Here is a 21,931-nt window from a genome sequence, read left to right as displayed (position 1 = left end):
AACTGTGAGCACCGGATTAAGACAAAGTTTCAGGGATGTCATTTTCAGGCTTTCAGGTGACCAATAACCAAAAAGTAGGTATAAAAATAGGAGGATCTTTTTGAAAAAGTAGGGTAAAATAGAGATATTAAGAGCAAAAAGTAGGGAAAGTAGGGCTCTTTACTTATCTTTTTGGATGCAAATAAATGACTACAAAACCTATTAATCAATTGTGATGTACATGCAGTTATCTTTACCAAGAAGCCAGTGCTTCAAGAGGGATTCAGTCACAGAATGAGGAGATGACCCTGGAATAGGTGTCTCTGACTTGTCAACATGAACCGCTCATTCTCATCATAGAACCCCTCTTGCAGCACTGGAGACCTACTGCATCAAACTAATCCTACAAAATACTTGAAATGGCTTCTTACTAATATCAAGATTTAGATTATTTCAATCAATACATTTAATTAAAAACTGTTTTATCCTTTCCCAAACTATTTCTACAAAAAAGTAGGGATAGTAGGGCTTTTTCAAGAAAAAGTAGGGAAAAGTAGGAGCCTAACAAAAAAAAGTAGGGAAAAGAATGGCCCGCTTGAAAGCCTGCATTTTGGAAATGACATAACGCTTCTAAACAGTTTGGCAAGTTTTTCTGAAAAACTACAATTAACTGTGTTTTTAATATTCCCTTTTATTAAGGCCAAATCCTAAAAAAAAAATAAAAACTGTTTTCTTCAGTGTAAGATTTCACCATGTGAACACCAAAAGTAAATATTTCACAGATGGTTATGCTTGTGGTGGTAACTCAGTGAAATATATCACAATCTTACAATGAAACAATTATTCCTATATCTCTACTGCAGTTAAAATTAGAAATTGATAGAATTAAAATCCACACTATTTTAGTTTCTCATACGATTTAAACATCATTTAAATGGATCTTTTTATACAAACGTGCAGATTTTATCAGCCCAAAAGAAACAGACAAAGCGATGTGCCAGTATGTCAATTTTTTCTTTAAAATAAACTTAAGGGTCAGGCCATTACTTCATTATATGGCACAGGACTAGGGCATCGGTCTTCTTTATTTTCCCACTTGTCAGGGTGAAAATCTGGGAGTGCAGGTCGCCATGGAAACTTCAGACTGAAAACATCTTCATCCTGAAAATGGAACATAGGTCAAAGTCTCAATTTGTACATTTTTGTAGTAGATTATTTTCATACAAATCTAGCAACTTCATAAATATGCAATAAATTTTGCCACTGATATTACAGCTAAGTCCTGTTGTCTCAAACTCGCTTGGCTTGATTTCCTTGTTACCTCGAATTGGACGTAATAGACCGATTTCTTTCTACTGAATGTAAGCATTTACGCTTGGCTCAAATTTCTCGAGATTAGAGGATTAGAGGTTGTTTTTTTGCCAGTCCCTGCAAGTGTTTGACTGAATTTTAACTGTCCATTTCTTTTAACTGTGTCACTATGATTATCTTTGCAGTGTTTCAACTTTATAGTCTTTATCTTTTCTAAAACACCATGTCCTAATTTCCAATAAATATTAATCTTCATTATTGATTCAACGAAGACAGCAAAAAGCTGTATTGGATTGTGTCACTGCGGCATAAAAGCTTAAGATTTACTGAATGTTTCTTCCAGTCGAAAAAGGGACATAACTCAATAATTATCCAAACTTGAGTTATGTGCCCTGCTATAAATAATTGTATTGACTATGGTAACATGTGTACCAAGTTTTATTTGAATATCTTGAACAGTTATGGCAGACGTTATGCATGCTAGCGACAGTAACACCAAGGCTTCAACATTACCACATCGTTTTTTTCGAAACATACATACTAAAAATGAAAGCCCATCGGTAAAACTTACTCCATAAGGGTCTGCTCTCAAGGCAATTTCTATCATGAGAATAGCAAAAGCATAAACATCGCCCTCCATAGAGGCCTTGACACCATTTTCCGATTGAAGTTCTGGAGCAACGTACACGATGGAGCGCAACTGCTGGTATTTAGCTTCTTCAATCGCGTCTTTGTCAGTCAGGACATTGGCCCGTAGAGTTTCCAAACCATAATCTAACAGAAGGAAACAAATTACTGGCAAAACTGGAATAATTTTCAGTGTACAAAAAAACAAGTCGGACAGTTGGACATTGCTGGTAGATTTTTAAACTGTCCGTCATATGTTCAAAGAACGGAGGAAATATTTGTCAGACATTTTTGTCAGTGTCAAAATGATATACAAAATTGAAATATCCATCGCGTATGAAGCCTTTTGAAAACATAAGCGATGTATATATTCATAATCTGTGTAGATAACATGCACATAAAGATTAAACTAAAACGCGGCTACCTGGTATTTCCTGAAAAGACGTCGATTCAACGTAGTTTTTGCATTGTGAGCAAGTATTCCCAAACTCGTTTTAATTATGACACTTTCATAGATATCAGTTGAAGGTAATTAAAATGTGTTACAATGCTAAGTACTGGTGACAGCGCTGAGTTATCTAATTACCGTCAAGTGGAGATGGAGTACATTTGTGAAACATCCAATATGCAAAAAGGACACACCAATGGCGAATGACGCAGACTGCACTGGATTCAGATATTGACTTGGAAGTATAAGCGAGGAAGATTACACAATTTATTGCCCACTATCTAACTGATGTGTAATTGATCAGGTAACAAGTCAAGATTTCATGTCATTGATTAAATATGTGTTAAAGTCATATCCTGTGTTCCATTTATATCATATAATACAACTCATTTGTGTATTTCCTAGTTTATTAATAAATGTCCTACATAATATGAAAATGTTCTGCGTTAACTTATAAGATGTCAAACAAAATGTCCAGCCTGTCCATTTTTTTTCTGCGTACACTGGATTTTGTAAATTATATATGATTTGTAGACAGTTTCAGACTTGCAATGTAATGAAAGCTGTGTCAGACCTTAAATGCCTGAGGGCTATTCCATTTATACACAAAACCCATCTTAGGAAGGCAGTATCAAATTGGTCGGTCATCCTCTAAGTTATTAAAACTTGTTACAGAAAAGAACAGACAGGAATCTTTCCTTTTTTTATTTTCCTTTCTTGGGTGTTTTGTATATTTAAATGGAATAACTTAAAGTTTGTGAGATATTCATTAGTGAAAAAGGTCCAGGCCCCACTATATAGTACCCACGGGTCCCACTAGACTATCAGACCCATTCCAAAAGCAAAATAATTTATATGATATTTTTCCCATGCTTCAAAAAAAAAAATCCCAATCAAAGTTGTTTTTTTTGTTGTTTTTTTTTATGAAAGCCTTTTTACCTGTACAGGTTCAATCAACATCCTAATAAATCATATAATGTAAAGTTTTGGGGTTATTGAATTCTGAAATCATTGAATTTCATCACATTCAGAGATCAGTATAAAATATTATTTGTCATGATTTATTGCAATAGATATATACAACCCAAGGATTGATATTTCAGCCTTTTCAGGTCTTTTGATTTAGGGAAAAGAAACTAATATTCAATAATATCCGCATTTGTAGAAGACTGAAAAGTTTTGTTTTTTACTATAACAATTTTGGCAAACATTTCGCCACGCAATTCTTCCCAAAATGTTTAGGGTGTTTTTTCAAAAATGGACAGAAAAAGCATTGCAGTCATATAAATCACCAATACTACAGTGCACACTTTCAAAATGCCAATAGTTCAAGCAAACCTGTGATCTTGATTGTCCATCTGTCGTCCACAACGCAGTTATTGGCCTTCAAATGTCCGTGGATAATTCCACGCGAGTGAAGGTACTTCATACCGCCAGCAATGTCACCCTCAAATGAAAACCTGTACATAAATGACAAACTTTATCTATGACATATTGCCAACAAATACTGCCACCAAATTTCAAGATGATTTGGTAATAAAAGCTGAAGTAATGATGATATAAGATATGAAGTTACACTACCAAACAAATGTGTTTTTGGCAGATTTTGCTATGCACCGCGTTTTTTCGTTACCATGGTTGTTATCTTTTTAATCTATCTTTCACAATACGCTGCAATATAAGCATAAGACACACTGCATTTTCTTTTATAATTTGCAGTTTCAAGTCATTGTTATACAAATTTAGGTTATTAAGGTAGCTGTTTTCCAAAATGCCAAATAGATGATCTAGAGGAACATCAGTGATTTTTCTTAGTACAATTTACTGCTTTCTTAAAGCTGTTTTTGCTGCGAAAGTGTCAAATTTTCCAAAAATTCATTTAATATTTCTTGAAAACCAAACGCAATCTTGTATATAACCAGATCTGTCAAAACATGCTTATTTGCTTTCATTTTAGCTATTTTTGCATGATTTTGTAATTTCCAAAATTTCAGAATTTTTTGCCAATTGAGAAGGTAGGCAGTGTTTTTTTTCCATTGTTTATAAAGATGTACATTCTTTTTTTCCATTTATTACATACTGTGTTAGGGGTGATATTGTGAAGAATTGCTAGTTTTTAAAGAAATACATTGTTTGTCATACTTTTGAGGAAACAGTTTTTAACATATTTGGATTTTTTTTTTTTTTAAATGACTGGACACTTTTCATTGCACCAACAAACATCACCGAGTTATTATGCCCATAAGCACTATCACTAGGTTTCATCACAGTTTGAAGATAGGCAATTAAGTTATTGTCTGCACAGGATTTAGATGATCATTATGTCATTAATGCTGACACCAACAATAACAGCAATACCCATATATATGTTGCTTATTTCAAGTGACACCAAAAGGCTTCTAACTCTTGGTCAAATTAATTAAAGAATGTTGCTTTATCAAATAAAAACTTTTAATAGAACTTTTGCACGAGACCTTTCTTGTGTCTGCAACAACATGCATGCAAAACAATAAAATACAGAAAAAAGTCAAATCTTTCAAAGCAACCCTGACAAAAAGTTATGGCTCTTGAAAAATCATTTAAGATACGATGTATTTTCCTTAAAAAAAGGAAGGCAGTCATACCTGAAGGCCCAATTAAGAGGAACCTCTTCGTTGAGAAGAACATCACTCAAGCTTCCTTTTGCCGAATATTCACTCAAAATGCTCATGTGAGGGACCTCAATGCACGCTCCGACAAACTTGCACAAGTTCGCATGGTCACACTCCCTGGTGAAATTAAGAGTAAAATGTTTACCACAATACTGCAGACAACTTATTTTTTGTGTGGGTTTTTTCGGGAGGGACACCTGAACTTCGAAGTCTGGTATTCCGTCGGGACACTTAAATTTTGACCGATAAAAGCTTAATATCAATAAATAAATTGCGTTTCATTTTTTTATTACCTTAATTTGGGTCCCCCTAAATTTCTTAAAAGTGCATATAAAAATGATATTATTAATAATACGTTGCACACAAAACGAAAATATGGCTGACTTTTTGACTACTATAAGTTACGTCATGAATCTATAAATACACAGGTCATTTCACAGTGCGCATGCGGGTTAACACTTCCATTTTGTTGTTTACATTATCAACAAGGTCAAAGGTGACAGACTTTTATTATCTGTACAATTATTATGTTGAATTAGTTTGCTTATGTTTCAGAACTGCCCAAAATGATGCCAACACTACTGACTTTGATGCCTTAATGATGCGACCTTCAAGTTGTTACAGTAACATTTACGGCACAAATACCAGAATCCTACTATTCCACATTCTTTGTTTTATGCTTTGATCAATACAATATAGAAATAAAATTCCCAATGTTTTATTAATGCAATCAATGTATAAAATTTTACGAAATTTTGGCGCGAAAAATTAGCATACACAATTTTTCGGTCGTCTGCTCTTTTAGTATACACTTCACCTGTTGGGCAGTCTGATTGATTGATCAGCAGCTCTACTAAATATAAACTTGTGTTTTCACAAGCCAAATGTATTATTCCAACTGTTTCTTAATCAAAAGCACTGACATATTTATGACAAGACCCTGAACCATGACGTATTTTTTGCGTATTTTCCGAAAATCTAAAAATAGCAGTCTGTACGAAAGCTCGTCGGACCTCGGCTCCCGCCGGTAATAAATGGCGAGGTCCGACAATAGCAGCTATATTGTAGGCCCGCGTGTCCGGCAATAATTTGTGGGGCAAAATGATTAAATAAATATGTGTTAAACGTGTATCATGTTAATTTTATTAACTAACCTATGTTTACTTGATCAAACCAACTTAATCAGGGCGTTTATCGACCTGAGCTCCCCGGGTTTTGACGCACAAAAATCTTAAATGACCCGAAAATGACGCCTCGTAAATGTGTAATATTAATCATTTGAAAGGAGCCGCAAGGCATGATCTAAATGCCTTTTAAATCAATTAAAGTCAAGAGTAATTAACACCCGAAGTGACAACTGATTATCGATCTGGAATCTGAACGGTTTCCATGTCAATTAGCAGCACTCAAACTCAATGACATGTTAACTCCGCCCATTATGCAAATTAACGGATACCTCCGGCTTTTTTGCTTCGTACGATGGTTTAAAAAACAACAATACTTAAATATATTTTGTTCTGTTCTTTTATACCATGTCTATTTCAATTTAAATAATATATATATTTGTATTAGTTTTTAATGTGTAACAGAAAAAAATAAACATTTTTCATAGCACATGGTCTAAAAAGCGCGGGAAACAGGTGCACGCTAACCTTCTTTCAATTTTAATGAAAGTGAAAGAAGAATGCGTAAAACGTTTTCAGTGTACAGTAAAGTTCTGTAATATTATAGATTTATTATTGTTTTATTGTTATGCCATTTATTAAAAAATAAAAACGATGTTGCAATATTGACAATAGGAACGTTGAATGTTTTTGTTTGCTTCCGGACAAAATGAAAAACATGAAAGTGAAACTGAAAATAGAAATGAGAGGTGTCTGTGCAACTCAACAATCACTGTTGCATGTAGGATTCTGATGCATAGGGTAACATGCATAATTCCTTTTTTACTGAACATGCATTAAATAAAAAATACGTTCACAAGTGTCAGAACATAATTTTGCATGTTTTGACCCTGGGATTTTTTTAACCACCTTAAAGCAGGAAATAAGACAACAAGGTATAGTCCAGTGCCCCAGCTAGGCCTATATAGCAGGGTGTGGCACCCTGCTGTACTTTTCCAGCCTTCTGCTGCCTTTTTACCACACCCTTCTGTGCCCTTTTGTTTGACAGAGCAAAATTTCAGAAATTTAAGTATACAAAATATACATAATTTTGACACTAATTAAAGTAAAAATAACAGCTAAGTTGTTCATAACAAACTTATGATTACTGTAGTATTGAAAGTAGTTACTACACATACACATTAAGAATTGAGCAATGGCCCTTGCAATTATGCCCCATTAAGGGTCATTCAATGCGCATCAAAAGTGCCCTTTAATAGCCTAGCACCCTACCCTTTTCAAATACTGACTGGAGCACGGGTATACTATTAAGTTATATTGATAAAAAATTTTTTCTCTTACTTGAGATTTTTCTAGAATGAAAAGTGGATTAATACAGCTGATAATACTAATAATAAAACACTGGATTTGTTTGGTTTTTTTATTTCAGTTTTGGACATATGGATAATCATGTACCATGCAATGCCATCTTATGACAGATGAGAACTATAATTTATGAAGAAAGACCAAGTATTAAGAAAAAAAGAACAATGACACTTGAAGATCTGATATTGACTCTTAAAAATCAGATCTCAAGAGTCATTGACTTGGATTTTAGACCCTGTTGGAAGCTTTGACTTTCACTAAAATGTACATAAAAATTTTGATCCTGCAAACACTGGTCCGGTCCTGCAATGTAGACTGTATTGCAGGACCTCGTATCCTGCAATGTGATAATGACTTTCGTACAGACTGAATAGTACCAACCATCAAGTTTTTGTTTACATTGTATCCATCTTTGTTGTTGACTGAAAACAAAAGGGACTTAGACATTCTGCCGCTTTTGAACCCAATCTACTGACTAGGAGACCCAAATCTTCCTCTTGCCAGTCTTGCCATTGCCAGAGGATTATATGTCTGACATTGCGCTACTAACTTTTCATTGAACACATGTATAATATGGTGTTTAAAATACACTGTATTTGCATGTTAAATTTAATATTAAAACTGGTTAAGTAATGAAAAAAATGTAAAAATGGAAGGGACTCCTAATTTCAGGAAGGGACACCTGTTTTTAAATGTTGGGGTCCCTTCGGGATCCCTTGGAAAAATGGTTAGTGTCGACCCCTGGTGAGGATTATAATGCTAATTAAAATTGTTACTAAGTTTGGTAAAGATTTGACAAAATCAAGTTCAGAAGCTGACAAGATGGTATTAACCAATTATTGACAATTTAATGCTAATAAACTCAAGGCTGAATCTTGCTGGTCAACAAACTTGATAGGGAGTAAAATCACAATTTAAAATTGTTACTAAGTTTGATAAAGATTGGACAAAAACTACTGAAGTTAGAGAGTTGACAAGATGATTTTGAACAAATATTGACAATTCAATGGTAATAAGATGAATCTTGCTGGTTATCAAACTTGATGGGGAGTTGAATCACAATTCAACAAACATATGTTGACAATTCAAGGTCATAAATTCAAAAGCTAATCATGCTGGTTATCAAACTTGTTTGATGGATTTATAAATGCCTCAGACCTTACCTGACAGCTCTTACTTCAATCCGGACTTGTTTTGAGAGGCTAAACTCTGGTTTTGTTACTGGTCTCACCGCACAAGAACGACCATCACTGAATAGTAGAATACTTTTGTAGTTTTTAGATTAACATGTTGCGCATGATGCTTTCATGTAAATAATAAACAAGGCAGTCCAAAGGACGGCTATATCCCCCGCAGTTGTTTTCTAGAACATATTGTGTTTCTCTAAACCTTACTGGTACGTTGAATCTGACCAAAATTGAAGACTACCACTGGTCAAGAGTGAGAAAATAGGAAATACAAGTTGTTTGAAGGGTAACCTTAATATTCTTGGATATATGAACATGTTTACTAATTATTAAGTTTTAAAATTCAAAGAAAATTCCAGTAACTAACAAGAATAATTCCAATTTCAGGGTTACAGGAGTCTGGGAGTCTGAGATCAGTGTACGCAAAAACTTTTTTGACGCGCTGGACATTTTGTCTGACGTCTTTATTGTTTATGCAGGACATTTTCATGTTACGTAGGACATTTTTCATAAAAATGACGTAAATAATGGATAAGTTGTATTATATGTCATAAATGTATAACAGGATATGACTTGTATTATATGTCATAAATGTATAACAGGATATGACTTCAAGATAATTTATTCATTCAGAAATATTTCATTGACTGAAGCGGATGTGCTAAAAAAGTATCACATTGAAAAAAATAAGGTTTTTAGACAACAATTAGTTTCCTAAGAAAACTAGACTCTAGTTACCATGGCAAAAAAACAAGGCTAAAACCTCATTCACCTTGACACAAGAATCACTCGTGACAGCCAGTTTAAAGTGTGGAACTGAGTTATTACATTGCAATTTTAGAGTAAAATTTATGTCCTTTTACTCCAAAATTGCAGTGTAATAACTCAGTTCCACACTTTAAACTGGCTGTCACGAGGGATTCTCTCAGACTCCCAGACTCCTATAACCCTGAAATTGGAATTAACATTCAGCAGACTATCTTCTGGTGAAAAATATTCTTACTAGAGTGCTGTTCTGCAGAAGACTTGTTTGATGCCAACGTTGAGGCTGCTCGTTTGGTTATCTGTCCTGATAATATTGCTGCCAACCATACTGCCGAAAGCTCCTCGTAGGCCCTCATCTGCTCAAATCCATGGGACAAAAATGTTTGAAGTTATCTGAGAAGTTTTATTTTTGTGTAAATGTCTAGAAACCAGTGATGTAAAATATGGCTTATTTCATATTTACTTTTGAAAATTGATGTTTTATGGCTAAAAACCTTGCTAATGCTTTAAGAAAAATGAATTTTTCGGCAGTTTTCCAAACAATTGAGATCTGTTCTATTACTAGTTCTCTTATGACTGAATTGAAGGCATAATATAATCAGCTGATTCCGAGACAAATAAAAAATAATTGGTAACAAGAGTGACACTCACAAAATACGCCCATCAATAATTTCTTGGATTCTAAGACAACTTACTGTCACATTGGCCCTTTGAAGATCAGATGATAACTGTTCAAATTAGACAGTGGACAAAGCAAAAATGGCAAATTTTGACCAATTCAAGGGCCATAATCCTGAAGAGCCTGGCTGGTTATAGAACTTTGCCAAGAATATATACCAACAAACATTTATAGTAGCAAGTTTGGTGAAATTCGGATAAAAACTGTTCAAGTTTGAGAGTAGACAAAGCTAAAATGGCCAATTTTGATAAATTCAGGGGGCCATAACTCTGGAGTGCCTAAAGCGATTAGGCTGGTTATCGAACTTGACCTAGATATTTCACCAACAAACACTTTCATGAAGTTTGGTGGAAATTGGATGAGAAATGTTCAAGTTAGAGAGCGGACAAAGCTAAAATGGCCAATTTTGACAAATTCAGGGGGCCATAACTCTGGAGTGCCTAAAGCGATTTGGCTGGTTATCGAACTTGACCTAGATATTTCACCAACAAACACTTTCATGAAGTTTGGTGGAAATTGGATGAGAAATGTTCAAGTTAGAGAGTGGACAACATTGTGGAGATGCCCGCCCGCCCGCCCGCCATGGGTGTTCCCATAATACGGCCATCGTAAGATGGGCGTATAAAAACTGTCAATATGTGTAAGTGCAGCTTGAAAAGCGCTCTTTAAGTTTATTGCAAATTTATGAGTTTCAAAGTTTAATAAAAACTACTAGTAACAAATTCATAATGGAAACACAAGTGATTTTCATTTCTCAATTATATGGGAAAAGATGATATTGAATTTATTAAAAGTCAGGCAAAAAAAAATTCCAGCGTAATTTTTATACCTTCGGTAATCTTATCTGGTGGAATGATCCAGTCCTCGTTCCACAGCAGTTTTCTTCGCTGCCATTGCATGTACTGAAACAATAACGTCTGCTGACAACATTTTTTTATGAACATTGAAATTTTGAGCAATATCTTTTTCAGTTTTATTAAATGCATAAATAAATAAGGAGTTTGTTATACATATATTTAGATATATGTGACGAAGCCTGTAGAAAGGGGTACAAAGTCGGCAATTTCAATTTCGAGAAAAACGTGTTTAAAGTTTTGTTGATTTATTTCACTGACTTTAATTGGTATAAGTCACCATTTCTTTGTTAGATTTATAAATTTTAACGTACCACAATTGTTTAAATTGCATCCATAAAATATACATATACTCCGACAACGATGTTACCGATAGCGACGAGTATAATAACAACAAGGTTATCTCCCTTACTGTATGCATATACGTAATTTCCGGTTGGTAATTGACAAACAAGAAATTTTCAAACATTTACGTTTTTTGTCTTCATTTGCTGCTTTTCGAGGATGCTTCTGTCAAGTTTTGACAGGTAAATATCATTGCAGTTGTATAAATTTAATATTAAATTTTATTATGTTAAAATGATATAGAAAAAGGCGAAAATATTCGTCAATTGTTATAAACCCGGAAGTAAACAAATGGCTTGAACTGGCGGTTTTATTTAATTTCCATACCACATTGTCCATAATAATGAATGAACTTGTATAATTATATAAATTTCTCATCATACCGAGTCATATGTTTTTGTAGTCATGGGAGTAAAGTGTTCCCGATGGACATGTCAACGACACTGATGACATTTTAATAAGGATTTGTGTAACTTATGAATGACCTTCATTTACTTGAAAAACTCAACCTGTCCACGATAACATTGTAGATAATTGAAATCTGTTTATGAGTTTTGATAACAACAATAATGAATTGACAAGAGATCACAGTGCACTACATAACATCATATTGCTATCTTATTTCAGGACAGTATCCATGTTACCTGCCCGGCACCCTCCATTACAGTTGGGACATTGCCTGCCAGTCTTCTTCCCCAATCATGCCCAACCGATTGGTCCAATATTGTTCAAAACTTGATGGAAATGCGGTGCCATCGTAGTTTGGAGTATGTGCAGAGCATTCGGGTACATTTTAGTTATTTATAACTTAAGTTCACAAATTAATAAACAAGGAGAAGATTTTTGGTTGCACACATGACAACCTTGTTATACGTAATCAGAAGACATATTGTGTAATACCGAATAATTAACTGGTTTCCATATTTTATTCTGAAATCATGCAATATTTTAGATAAACAAAATAGCATGTATAAAATAAAGATGTGTATCAAATGTTGCAGGACAACAAGCAGTTTATTTCTTCGATGAGACAGAATTGAAAGGGAGCAGACACTGTTGTGAGCATGATGATCACTTCTTCAAGTACCATGGCTTGGAGATAAAAAGCCGAAATTGGCACTTTGGTCTTAGCAGGTAGTTAATAAAATGTTCACATTAAACCCTAAAGTAGAGTACTTTAATTTTGAAAATACTTAACCTAACAGAATTGAGCCCTAGATTTTTAAGAGTATTCGCCTCAGCGTTAGCCGTTTAATTGGTGTCAGTTACATATAAACAAAATAACCCTGACCATAACTCAATAACTGTTGAAATTGATAAAATACATCTTTGCATACCTGTTGCCAGAGGAAGAATGTATATGGCAGATTTCACGTTTTGGTGACCAAAAAGTTCCCGGCGAATATTGATTTTTAAAATTTATTGCAGATTTGTGATTTCAACATAATCTTTTACAGCAATTTCTTATCTATCATATTTTAGAACATTTGCAATGATTTATTCATGCATTTTTATAAAAAAAAGAATTTTGTATCACCATACCATTTGTGCTAGTGTTACAATATTGCCGGTAAAAACTTGTTTTTTTTAATATTTTGATCCAAAGAAGTATTTTGTCTTGCACTAAATGGTTCATTTATCTATAAAACAGATTGTACAGACAAAAAATAAAGATTGTTTCGTTTTTCTCAAATAAATTTATTGAAACAAACCCTAATTGGACAACAAGACAGAAAATGCTTTCTGCAAACATAGGTTTTCTTTTTATATCAGATCAGATAAGCTATAAACATAAATGTTTTGTTGTGGTAATATAAATGTCTCTAGTATGGTGCAATTATCATTACCTTTGATATTAAACATATATATTATAAATTGCTAATTGCAGTATGTGCTAGTGTTACCACAAAACAGAATGAGTAACATTAGCAGTATGTCACATTAGCAGTTGGACAGAATGTTTCACAACAAATTAAAATACAGACCTACCACAGACTGTTTGAGCTTGATACAGTATAAAACAAACTATATAAATGATTGATAAACACGGTCAATTGATAATCACAAAAATTCTTAATTCTGTCCAATAAATAACGATATCAAACACAAAAGCGGTATGAATTCAATATAAACTACGTACCTAATGAATGAATACTTACAAACGATAGTTTACAGACGACATTGTTATGTTCGAATAATTGACTCTGGGAAAGTCATCAAATTTCAACGATTTTCTTGCTTTATTAAGCGCTTGTCTTAATGCTAGCGTGACATAATGTTAACGTTACATCGAAGGACAGAATGAGCCAAACTTGGATTAAGTTTTTATCAACGGTATTCACCACTATTTTTATCATTTCAATGTCAACTGTGAACCAGTCCAATATAAAAGTAATCGCTACCCGGATGTTAACCCTCAGTCGGTGTAAATTATTCACGAATAGAAAAGGTGCTATCGTCATGCTAAAATGGGACAGAATCGATTTTGAGTAACATTAACACATTTTTAGACCTAAAAAACTTTATGATCGGGAATGACCAATTTCTTGTTACATGCAATACTGTTTTTATCGGACACGGTAGTCTTTGTTTTCAGTGATTTAATAAAGGTGTGTTTAGGCTTAAAACAGTTAGCAGTGGATCATGTCTGCTAATGTTACACAACAATTCGAGGACAGATTACCGTAACGTTATCACCATGCGCAATTACCGAAAATTTAAGTATATTACGAACGAAATGCAATCATTTTAGATATATTATTGTTTTAATTAACATTTCTTGCAAACATTATTCAACAGACAAGAATAAAATACTTACCAGATGTTACTGAAAAGCATCCTCAAAAAAGTGGTATATTGGTACCGGGAAGATTTTCTGTCTTTTTTGTCCTAAATATCGACATATTTTTACATTTTTTTACCTTATTTAACACAATATTTTCATTATTTTAATACAAATCACTTCTATTAGGTGTTCTTATTGGGTTGGGAAAGGCAATTGCTGTATATATGACGTTGACATGCAATAACAATAAATGAAAGCAAATGGGCCAAATAATTGCCTTTTTTGTGAAATCTGCCATATGTTAACTTTCAAAAGTATGTTATTTCTATATTACATTTCAAATTTTTAACAATGTTAAACAAAAATAAAAGCTGTTTAAACTAGCCAAGTAACTCCTGACATTGTCAAAACACTGGCATGATATCTTGATCTTTATATAAGCTTGTTTTTTTTGTGTGTTTTTGTGATGTCAAAATATGACTGATCTAGACATAATTTCTATCAATCCATACTTTCAGCAAACAGGCCTGGCTTTGTGCGGTGCAGGTTTGATGCATCGGTGATGGTTTAGTTTACCTGATGAAAACTAGAGCAGTTGTGTACCCTGAACTCCTTTTACGAATTCTTCATCAAGGGGATGGATCTTGAATGGCAGTGGTATTAACATGACAAGATCAGAGAATACAGCAGATTAGACACTGAAAAAGACAGTGTGCCCTAGACAGTCTCAACCAAAGCATTGAACAAACTGTACAACCTGTTAATTAACTTTTTAGAGCTGTTTGTTTGGACTAGCGTTTGTCATTCAGAAATAAGTAATAACATTATTTCTCAGTATAAGAAATCTGCAGGAATTAGAAGCTGATATTTACTGTAACTATATAAACAAACCTCTTAGGGGTTTAGCCAGGTTAAAGAAAGATAGGGAGCTACAGAAAAGAGACAGGTTTCCATATTTCAATAGGACACCCTTCATTTATCTGTGAAGAATTTTAACATTTTGAATGTTACAGAAAATGTTAGGAATATTGTATAATGTTTAATTGAAGTGCTATTAGGTTTCAAGTGCCAAATATTTAAAGCCTGTGTGTATTTATAATCTTGTGAATATAAAGTTGTTATCAAAACAAAATCAATATTTGACTGTCTTAAGCTTTTAATTCTATGAAGGCAGGAGGTTGCCAATCTTACTCTTCATGTCGGGTGCTTCCAAAAAAGAACAGGGTGCAGAAACCTTCCATAACTCTTGCTAGAACCCTAATAACCTTTTTTCATCAAATTACAGTAACATTGACAATTAACAAATGATGCAGTGATATTTTTTTATGCTAATATCATCAATTTTTATTTTCATTAAGTTTTCTTCTAGAATTGATTTGTACATGTAATGTATTGAAAATTGATACTTGTGGTTGCCATGATTACAACTTGTTTCTTAGTGTAGTAATATGTTTTATATATATAAATACAATATTGCATTATGTAAACTTATAATATTTTAAGAAATAATGATTCAAACACATGTACAGAGACAATAAATACACTACTTTGTATTTTTGTTGCCATGGCAATGTTTCTGTGTATATTTGTTACATTTATTGTTTTTTATTACAGGATTGTCCATTAGTGAAATTATAATGAGTATAATAACCATAGCTACAAAATGCATAGATACATGAAAATACCTATTTATGGATGTACTTTTTCTTAATATTTCGATAATAGAATAGATTTTGTACACTGACCCCCCTTGGACTTAAATCACCATAGCAACAAAAGTCTTAAACATTTTGAATAATTTTTAATAAAGTGTCTGCCAATGCTTAGGTTATTTGAGTACTTTTTAAGAGCGGCGTGTGTGATCCCTTTTACGTTTAATATTGAATTGCATCGTATTGTGGTTGTCATGGTAACATTTTGATTGCCATTTAAAACTTCAATCATAATTTTCCAAGAATTTTGTCACCAGTTCAATAATATGTTATTTTGTGTAAGATATATAACTACAAATTATATAAAGACATAAAAAAAAACATGTGTTGTTTTATTTCTTTATCTAAAAAATATGCCACTTTTTGACACTTTCATCTATAAATTGATCGACTCCTGTGCTTCTTTAAATCGTCATAACAACAAAAGTACTTAAGATTTTGACCTCAAATTTTCGCCAAATTGTTTCTAATGATGTACTCTATAAATAACTACCAAAAAGAGCAAATGTCATTTTTGCACCTTTGTATCCCTTTTTACAGGCATTGACACATATTATGTGTCTTACATAATTATGTACTCTGAAAGTCTGCGCGAAATGCAACATGATGGTACGTGTAAAAATCAGTCTTGCGTCTTAACAAATTCCCAGGCTGATAGCTGACAATCTTAAGGCTGATCTTATTTAAAGCTCCAATGTGTCGACTCAGAGGCCACAAATAAGAATTTCTTCCTGGGTATGGCTGTAACTGTCCTAATGATTTTATGTAGCAATAACAACGTAAAAATACAATTTCATGCGGTATAGTCAAGTGATATATCATTTTAAAGGTTACGTCATTACAAACTCAAATATGCACAATTTTTAAAAATCAATCAATTTTTCTGCCCAAATAGGTCAAATTCAAAATTTCGGAATTTTAATGAAATAAATAATGTAAAACAACACCTTTTGTTTATTTTCTATAAATTTAATACACATTCCTAAATATCAGAGCTTAAACAATGTTTTAAGCAAATTATTTCACGTTAAAAAAATATATGATGAAAAACGTATATTTTTAAGAAATTTTAAAAATGCCGTATATTTTGAAGAATGAGCTAGCAATAAGGTAAAAGTCAAAGAACATTTACATTCTTCCATTCACTGCTTGACTGTTGCATTTTTACAATTAATAGTATTATAAATAGGAAGAATAAAGGCAAACAAAAAATTAGTTGCCATGGTAACCATTCAATAAAAATACAAAAAATGCTAAAAAACATCGCTTTAGTTAAAAAGAAGAATTATGTATATATTGCATTGGTTTGCCTGACGATTGTGAAAAAGGTGAACTTCAACCCATCTATCAATTCTGAATATTTTAATATAAGTATGAGATTGTCAGCAATTTACAAGGTTAAATTATAAATATAATTGTATACAAAGTATGACCAAATGAATAAAAAATAACAGAAATATTTCATTGACTGAAGGGGATGTGCTAAAAAAGTATCACATTGAAAAAAATAAGGTTTTTAGACAACAATTACAGTTTCCTAAGAAAACTAGACTCTAGTTACCATGGACACTGTTTAAAGTGACACACTTATTCAATATCAATGCATACACATGTATAACAAACATATACTTTGACTGTTAACCCTTTAACTACTTACTTAATAATTCATTTATGGTAAATATTTAGTACTGATAACAAGATTGTAACCGTGTATTTAATAGCCGAAAATGGAAAAATATTAAATGATTGGTGAATGCTAAAAGATTTACTATGATCTACTATGATCTCAAATGGTAGAAATACTGTGTTTTATGCACATTTCCTTCAAATTAAAATAGGTATCCTTCACTAGAACCATTGTTTTCGACATTTATTCATCCTTTTTGGAATAATAAAACAATATTATTAATTGTGGTAAATCTTATGTGGGAGTAAGAGTGCATCTTTAAAAGAACAGCCTTTTTTTTAAATTGACATGGAAACTATAAACACGAATAATACCACTTACTGTTTAGAAACAAACATAAGGACAATATTTCTGTTTCAAACCAAATTTAAAATACTTTTGTGGTTAATTGTTGGAATCAAAATGTTCATGCATGTATTTGTAACCATTCATAACATGTGAAGTTTTACACATAAAAAGACAAAATTTTATATGGAAACATTTTCACTCTATAATCACTCAAAAAATGAAGGAACTGTTCATGCTGTACCGGGGTATTTGGAAGTGCAGATACTTCTTATGGTAAGAAAATTAATCCTCTTTGCACTACACTGTAATCTTGGATATTGCAGGAATTGAGAGAGAATCTGTGAGACACTTCATGGTATGACTGTTGCATGATAGAACCACTGTCAAATACTGAAAAAATACTGTCAAATTACACTAAGCTGATTTTTTCTCAGAAACCATCATGAGCCTGAAAATATAACAAAGGAATGTGTTGATTTCAATACACATGTACACAAAAGAAACTACATACATTCAGTTTATATGGCAACTTACATATATACAGATGTATACATACAGTGTAAAAAGGTTTTATCACAATAAATTAAGAGAATAAATTATATTACCAGATATTATCTTAATAAAATTGACATACATACAGAGAGAAGTAAGGATTTTCTAATTTAAAACTCCATACTGTTCAACATTTTTGTCCTCTTTTTGAACATAGCAAATTACTATTTCTTCATAATAATTTATTTTTCCTTTCCAAATTATTCCTCAAAAAGGTCAACATTAGATTTTTAATAGAGCAAAAAAATACAATTTGACAAAAAAGTTCATACAATTAGGTTACTGAATCTGCATCAGTCAGGTGAGAGTGAAACTGAAAGTAAAAAGAAACATTTTAAAGATTATTATGTATTATTCAGAGAGGGACAATTATGTATTTATATATGTATTGAGGTTAGATGTCTATACACAGTTTGGTATTTATCAGAATCAATTTAAGAATCAATTTAACTTCACAGCTCAGAAAAATGTCAAAAGCATAAATTTATTCTACAAATAATAAGATGTGTCATCAAACAAAATGTCACAGTTTATATAGAGTTCTCAATAACTTACAATAAGGTATAATTACAAAGAAAATTAAGCAAATGGCATGTTCATGAAATATTCTCTGGTAAATATGCATCATACATTTAGTTCTAAGTTACCTCAGTTCTACAATTCTTCCCATCATTCTGAGTGGCTGAATTTGAGTGGCATGAATGTACTCTATGGCTTTATATCTGGCTGAAATGAAGAAAAGATTAAATAAAAAAGGGAAAAAAGACCAATAAATGACAAAACTGACCATCCATGAATTGTAAAAATACTCACAATATTTAGTCAAAAAGTAAGAACAGCCATTTATGGAATGTGAAGTTTAAAATCATTTCAAATGAATAATCACAACATTGAGTTGAAAATTAATGACAACAATTGAAATCCTATCATAACAGGAATTCCAATATTTTGAAGACTAAAAATGTTTGAAAAGTTGAATAATTTTTACAGAGAATGATTTTATAATCCAGGTAACTATACAGAACATAAAAATGTTTCCTGAAATTTACAGCTTAAAACATTGATATGTTAATTTAAAACTTTCCCATCATTATCTAAGTATTAGTTACTTGGTGATAATGTATGATCTATAAACAATTAAAATTGGTAGGCATCCAATTAACTGTTTAGAAGATTAAAAAATGCTTACTTTCTTAGTTTCAATTGTGAAATGCCTATATATAAACCAGCCTGCATTTTTCTTATTAACCAATAAAACACTTAATGGAAACTTGGCGTTGTTATTTGATTAATTGATTTTTGGTTGGCGAGCTCCTTTAAGTAATTAAATATGAATTTGTCGGGCAAATTGCCATTGGCAGAAACATGCGCATAAACAATAACAAACTTCAGCTTGACAGACTTAATTAATTATTTAGAATGGCTTTAATAAAAAATAACTGCCAATACTCCATTAGTTTATTTACTTGTTTTGAAACCGAAAGTGACCAGATCCCTAAAGAACCCGGTCTGTTGACTTCATTAAAACAAATCACAATATCCAAAATAAAAACAATTGCAAATGTCTTATTTATTTAAATTATAAAACATTTGACCAATTTTCATGCAAAAGAATTGGCAACCCCTAATAAATAGTATTCTAAATATAATAAAACAATGATATTCATAAACCTACCTCAATGTTTACACAAAATAAATTACTTTTTACAGAGGTTGGCATTTAAAGTAAACAACAATTCCTTCTTGGTTAATTCGGATACTCTCGGCTTTTAAGGTTGCACGCCTTATGATTCATCAAATTGTTCTTATTTTTGGCTACTCTTAGAAACGATGTGTTTATAAATAGCCCTTGCGGAAAAATGCGACAGATTACTGAATGAAATGGATAATATCACTGTGTAGATAAATGAATGAATTTTCAGAAATTCGATGATGCATTGTTGTTCTCTTTCGATTTGGACCTGTAAATCAGCATGTTTTATCCCCTGTTTTAGTTTTTGTCAAAATAAAAGCAGAAAAACTACATAATAATTCATAAAAGTTATACTCACCGATGCAGGAGACGTCAATGTATCCTTGTAAAGTCATTGACAATCTAAACAATTCTTCAAATATCCGAAATCAGAAGTATAAAATGTCAGTCAAAACGTCCCAAGACCGGCAGAAAAATGACATATTACAAAAAATGCTTGTGAAACTTTTTGCTCGTTTTATTTTGTTTTTCATAATTAGATAAAACCCGTACTACAGTTGATAGATAATTTATTCATGAAAATTTTGGTACCATTTTCGGCAGCAAGTATAAATGTTTGCAGGAGTAATATCCATTAGAGTGAGGAATGGTATTAGCATTGTGCAGAATAGGGAAGTGTAAAATACAACGTCACATTGTTATTGCTATTTTAGGGCTAAAACGTATATATTTTCCTGAATTTTGAATTAAAATTCCACTTTCCAAGGTTGTCCTGTTATGAAGAGAATAATGATAAATTGGACAAAAAATAGCCCAGATATATGCATTTTTGGGTCACTAGAATCCTATTTTTACCAATGTTAAAGTGTTGTGTATATGACACAACAATTCACTTACACGGTAAGAATTATTTGTGTTTAATCAAAATTCCCTGTTTCTGTCAAATTTCCCCTTTGTAAGGGCTTCGGTTCCATAATTCCCCTACAGCTGTGAGACAGCCCAGAGTCTTCGGCTAAAGGGGGGACATGCAGTACACTTAACGAGTTAGACCCACTTTCCGTTTCCCTCCGCGGATTTTGCTATCGCGGCCAACACAATGATTTTATCGACTGTCCGCGTTCCTCGGAGTTTGAATTTAAGGCCCTCAGAGGGTAATCAGTCGATCGAAGAATAACGAACTCGGCGTTCCTCGGAGGGGTTAACTCCGCAAAACTCTGCGGACACTAGATAAGAATATATGCTTAAGTTATATTTATTTTATTAAAATTTTCAACCGATTATGACGGCTCAAGTAAATTGCTATTATTCTTTTTCCTCTGCCCGTTTTGCATGAAGTTAGCTTACCACAAGAATGCAGTCGTATTTCACTAGTTGCACAAGCATCTTTGCTAATGACTGATAAACACATTTCTTCCGAGAAATTCTAGGTTACACATTTTCGGAAAATCAGGAGGTCAAACACGCGTTCAAAGTTCACAGCGTATGGTTTTGAAGGCCTTCTTGCCTCGTTTTCTGTGGAAAATTCCATGAAACGTCATGGCTATTTTTAACCACCAATAATAAATAGTATATTCTACATTGTATTGATCACGTGCTTGACGTCAGAGGTCATGGTTCAGAATCGTGTAAATAGTCAGCTGCTTCATGATGCAATAACTTAGTGGATATACTTTAATGATTCAATGTTTATAATTCAAGACAATATTCAATTGGCGTTTACTGACATAAATACAAATTAAATGTTGGTACATGTAAGAATCTTTTACGCTTAACAATGTGCATATAAGCATAACAATAAATACAATGTACTTCTAAACAAGAATGATTTCTTGCTTATCTGATTAGACTCGGAGTTCCGCCACGGGATCATAAAATCGGA

The 21,931-nt window shown here is 32.6% G+C and overlaps 1 protein-coding gene and 1 long non-coding RNA gene across 2 annotated transcripts in view; both read right to left on the bottom strand.

Annotated features, from left to right (window-relative positions):
• LOC128214186 (atrial natriuretic peptide receptor 1-like) overlaps nucleotides 1–21,931 on the bottom strand; it is a 51,579-nt gene that overhangs the window by 8,771 nt on the left and 20,877 nt on the right. Inside the window, exons 7-13 of the mRNA XM_052920528.1 lie at nucleotides 10,966–11,038; nucleotides 9,696–9,813; nucleotides 8,669–8,755; nucleotides 4,990–5,133; nucleotides 3,704–3,825; nucleotides 1,862–2,064; nucleotides 1,027–1,140 (exon numbers count right to left, since the gene is read on the bottom strand). Of these exons, the coding sequence (XP_052776488.1) occupies nucleotides 1,027–1,140; nucleotides 1,862–2,064; nucleotides 3,704–3,825; nucleotides 4,990–5,133; nucleotides 8,669–8,755; nucleotides 9,696–9,813; nucleotides 10,966–11,038 (861 nt within the window). The remainder of the gene's footprint in view (nucleotides 1–1,026; nucleotides 1,141–1,861; nucleotides 2,065–3,703; nucleotides 3,826–4,989; nucleotides 5,134–8,668; nucleotides 8,756–9,695; nucleotides 9,814–10,965; nucleotides 11,039–21,931) is intronic.
• Nucleotides 16,792–20,493, bottom strand: LOC128214187 (uncharacterized). Its single transcript, XR_008257877.1, has 3 exons — nucleotides 20,411–20,493; nucleotides 19,007–19,085; nucleotides 16,792–18,255 (listed from the first exon to the last, which is right to left on the bottom strand). It is a non-coding gene; the product is annotated as an uncharacterized LOC128214187 (long non-coding RNA).

This window comes from Mya arenaria, chromosome 13, assembly GCF_026914265.1.
Source record: "Mya arenaria isolate MELC-2E11 chromosome 13, ASM2691426v1".
Taxonomy (NCBI): Eukaryota; Metazoa; Mollusca; class Bivalvia; order Myida; family Myidae; genus Mya; species Mya arenaria.
The sequence above is the reverse complement of the archived record's forward strand: the minus strand, read 5'-3'. Positions and strand labels throughout refer to the sequence as shown.